The following is a 4,016-nucleotide window of genomic DNA, read 5'->3' as shown; positions in this document are numbered from 1 at the left end:
ATAATAGTTATAGAATATAATTATATAAAAACATGATTCAACTGAAGATTTATTTGATTAAAACGCACAGTCGCACACCTTCCAAAAATCGCTAGACAATAGCCACTCACCTCACGTCTTTTCTCTCATATGGACCATTGTTTACTAGACTGCAAGGTGTTCTGAGGTAATCAGAAAATCTAGCGAATTTCAAATAATACCCCGATCCATGCATTAAATTGTCCATATTATTTGTTGAAGTCTACAAAGGTTGACTCTATGCACCTTATGGTGTACTGTCTATATTAAGTCCAAACATACTGTATTCACCACATTCTGTTATGGCGCTTATGCTTGCACGTGCAATTCAACCCAGGTTGGTATTTATAAGCAGCCGCCTGTGTAAAGGTGTGCGCCGCACAGTTTTATGAATCAGAATCATTTTGTGCATAATACATAGATAATAGATTCTAAGGTTTTGGGGTAGGCAATGCTTTTGGATGGAATCTACAATGAGTTTTATAAATTAGGCCCCTGGTCTTAGACCCTGCCCCCAGTTAAAGGAGTTCTGATGTAGAATTCATCATCAACTGCCACATGCCTGTCATACTCCCACTGATACTTGGCTATGTGGAAATACATCTTGATCTGCTCAGCATCTTGATCTGCTCTTTCAGCTGCAACACAAACACAAAACACCCATTGGTAACAGCATCACACGGTGACAGAATTAATTCTGCTGTTGAACTGGCTCAAGCACCTTATCATCATCACCACCATCATCATCATCATCATCATCACCATCACCACCACCATCATCATCATCATCATCACCACCACCATCACCACCATCATCATTATCACCATCATCATCATCATCATCATCATCATCATCACCATCATCATCACCATCACCACCACCATCATCATCATCATCATCATCATCATCATCACCACCATCATCATCATCATCATCATCATCATCATCATCACCACCACCATCATCATTCACCTTTGGGTACAACAAAAAAGAACTATGCAAATAGAGGGAGAAAAAACACTCTCTATCACATTGATAGTCAGACTTGCCACTGACCAAAGCTCTGTGTTTTGATATGAATCTTACCCCACTGGAGACACCTGTGTGTTTTGTCAGTCTGGACTTGACACTGAAATTCTTCCGCATCTTTACGTTCCAGCTGAACCTGGACCCTCATCTGAACTGTTCCGTCCCCATTTGGGCGCGGTCCAGTCAGATTCACCCCACCGGCCTGAGGAACTCCAGCTTTAGTTAACTGGATCCTGACTCCTGATAGGTCGGAGCTTGTCACATGACACATTAGGTACGTGCCAGTAATTCCTGTGATTCCTTGCCTGGGTTTGGCAAACATGTACACCTCCAGCCCTGTCAGAAATCATCAACCATTTGAACAGTGTTTGTTACAGTGTTCGTTATTAACATTCCTAATCAAATCAATGTTATTTGTAGTACTTGTTTAATCCCTTAAATACTTGATCTGTTTAATCCCATAACCCACCTTTGTGAGACTCAGATTGCGCCATTCTCCCTCTTGCAGTTTTATAAAGGGCATCCCAACACTTGTTCTGGAGGAAAACTCCGTAGACGTGATTACGGACATTATTCCTGTTGTTCTCCTGATTCCACATCTCTGCTACAGGCACCGCAAGGTCAGAGTAAGGCATCCATCTCAGAGTTTTGGGGTCAAAGGTCAAGAAATCTTCTCCGTTGACACCCCACTTATCAAAGACAAAGGTCTCTGAGCCATTCACCTTGCAACCCCGACGTCTTTGGAGAATTTCTGTTTGTATTTGGTCATTTAAGTGAATATATCAGATGTTTGTAAAATAGACAATTGATTATTATTGATTCCTAGTTAGTCCCAATTGCTCTCACCTGTCCAACCAGCTGTTTTGTTTATCATCTTGAAGCTTCGCAGGTGCTGTACGTACTCTCCCTTACAGGCCTCATGTTTTTGCTGAAGGTTCTCAGTGGTGTGTGTGTGTGTGACCAAGTCGTGTCGCGGCTGGTCTGTCAGTGTGGGACTCTCACAGTGGAAGAGGACGTCTCCGTCTAACAAAGTTGTCTGGTGAAACTGCAGCTGCCTGTGAGAATCACGTAGAACTGTGTACTGGAACTCCAGGGACTGCACTTCTGCAGGGGACAGAGCAGGACCTACAGATAAGCTCAGGAGACCACCTGTGCCCCGTTTGCTCGACTGGAATCAGTCTGCTGGAGCTGTTTTAGGGGTATTTTAGGATGCTGTCACTCCATAGTTTTGCTGATTTGGTGAAAGGTTTTCCAAAACCTTTTGCAAAAATAGCCAATAGTTACAAAAAATGTGAAATCAGAAAAAACTGTAATCTAATACTATCTAAATAATAAACTACTATTAATCTTGCGTCCTTTAAAATCACAGATTTTAAGAAACACAGCACCAATTGCCCTTAAATAAAGGTTATAACCACGTGGTATACATTGTTGTCTGTCTTTACAAAAAACATGTTCAGCCAGTCAAGCAAATCACCATTTTGATCAGCCAGATAAGGCACCCAAACTGGTGGCCCCACACGCAACTGTAGTTCCTTATCACCACATACAAAACAATTTAAATTAGGTCTTAAAATATCCGGATTACCAAAATCAATAGAGATTACCCAAAGCTTATCATATGGAGGCCATTCCACTATTTATTAGTTTTGACGTGGACCGAGATGTAATTTTTATAAAAAAAAATCTCTATTTTCCTCAGGTCCTTCAAGCCTTCTCTATTATGAATATCATGCTTCAAATTGAAAGTGAACTGACTATGGTGGTGAGCTGAACATTGCCACAGATTTACTCTGGAAGAACTGACAAAAGCCTAAATGTTCTTTAAAAATGTCATCATACAGATTTTCCACATTTTTACTTCTTTACATTCAAGATATCTAAAAATAAAATTGACGATGTAGAGAGAATTAAACTTTCTTAATTTTTTTTAATTTCAACTTGACCATTACAATCATACTAAATGTTTAAGAGATAAGCAATGTTGTTACACATTTGTGGATGGTTTGTGCCATTTTAATAAAATAAACAACAATAAACAACAATAAGCTTTGAATGAGCAGCGAGTAGTGGAGTAAGTATAAAACGTCTATCTGTAGTTAACCTCAGACTTATGAAGCTGTACAAATCAATAGTGACAGTCCACAAAATATATATATTGAATTGTATTTGTATTGTATTGAATATATATATAATATATAATATGAATACTATGAATACATACCCAAACCAGCCGAGAAGGGCACGTTGCTCATGAAACAAAACACAACCACAACCTTTAACCCCCTCCAGTTCCCAGGCTGGAACGCAGTGTTATGAGAGGAAATATCCTCAGATGTCTGACCCCAAGTCTGTGAACAAGATCTAAAAGGAGAGGTATACAGTCCCAGCTCTGGCAGCCCTTCTAGTCATAACAAGTGTCCCTGTCGAAGCATTTGCAAGTGTGAGAAAAGAACATTCAGGAACATCCAAAACAAATTTGAGACATTTCTATTCTTGTCTCTTGAGTTCTCCATAATGGTTCACATGGAGTTTGGTAGAACTAAGCTGTTCCAAACTCGTCCTGTGTTTGTTTTCTATCTGTGTGCAGTTGCAGTTTCATGTCAAGAGTGCAACACTCCTTTTCTACCAAGCTGAGACATGCTGCGAATACCTGTACACATCGCATGACTGACAGAACAGTTGAGCTCCTCCTATACTGATGTTAGACACACCTATTTGTTTTTTTCCCTTTTGACTTTGTTTAGTCTCACCTGCTCTCACCCTTTTAGCCTGCAGCTGGACTGTCTTGTGTTTGTGTCTGAAGGGTGTTCACAATACAGAAAAAGAAAGAGGTTTCTTCACACCACAGGGGGGAGCTTGCTGTTGGCTGACAGACCTCTTGACCCCCTTCCAGCGTCTGTGACTGACCCAAGTCTAAATGCCCCACCGGCTGCTTATGAGGTAGAGATAATGATGGAGAACATGG

The 4,016-nt window shown here is 40.5% G+C and overlaps 1 protein-coding gene across 1 annotated transcript; it reads right to left on the bottom strand.

Moving 5' to 3' along the window:
- Positions 1-1,058: 1,058 nt before the first annotated feature.
- Positions 1,059-3,636, bottom strand: LOC125291724 (RLA class II histocompatibility antigen, DP beta chain-like). The gene is made up of 4 exons (XM_048238576.1): positions 3,273-3,636; positions 1,895-2,152; positions 1,518-1,799; positions 1,059-1,384 (listed from the first exon to the last, which is right to left on the bottom strand). Exons 1-4 carry the CDS (start codon positions 3,301-3,303, stop codon positions 1,059-1,061), a joined length of 897 nt encoding a protein of 298 aa, XP_048094533.1. The 5' UTR covers positions 3,304-3,636.
- Between the last annotated feature and the right edge of the window lie 380 nt (positions 3,637-4,016).

This window comes from Alosa alosa, chromosome 3 (assembly GCF_017589495.1).
Source record: "Alosa alosa isolate M-15738 ecotype Scorff River chromosome 3, AALO_Geno_1.1, whole genome shotgun sequence".
Lineage (NCBI taxonomy): Eukaryota > Metazoa > Chordata > Actinopteri > Clupeiformes > Clupeidae > Alosa > Alosa alosa.
This window is presented reverse-complemented; position numbering and strand designations above follow the sequence as displayed.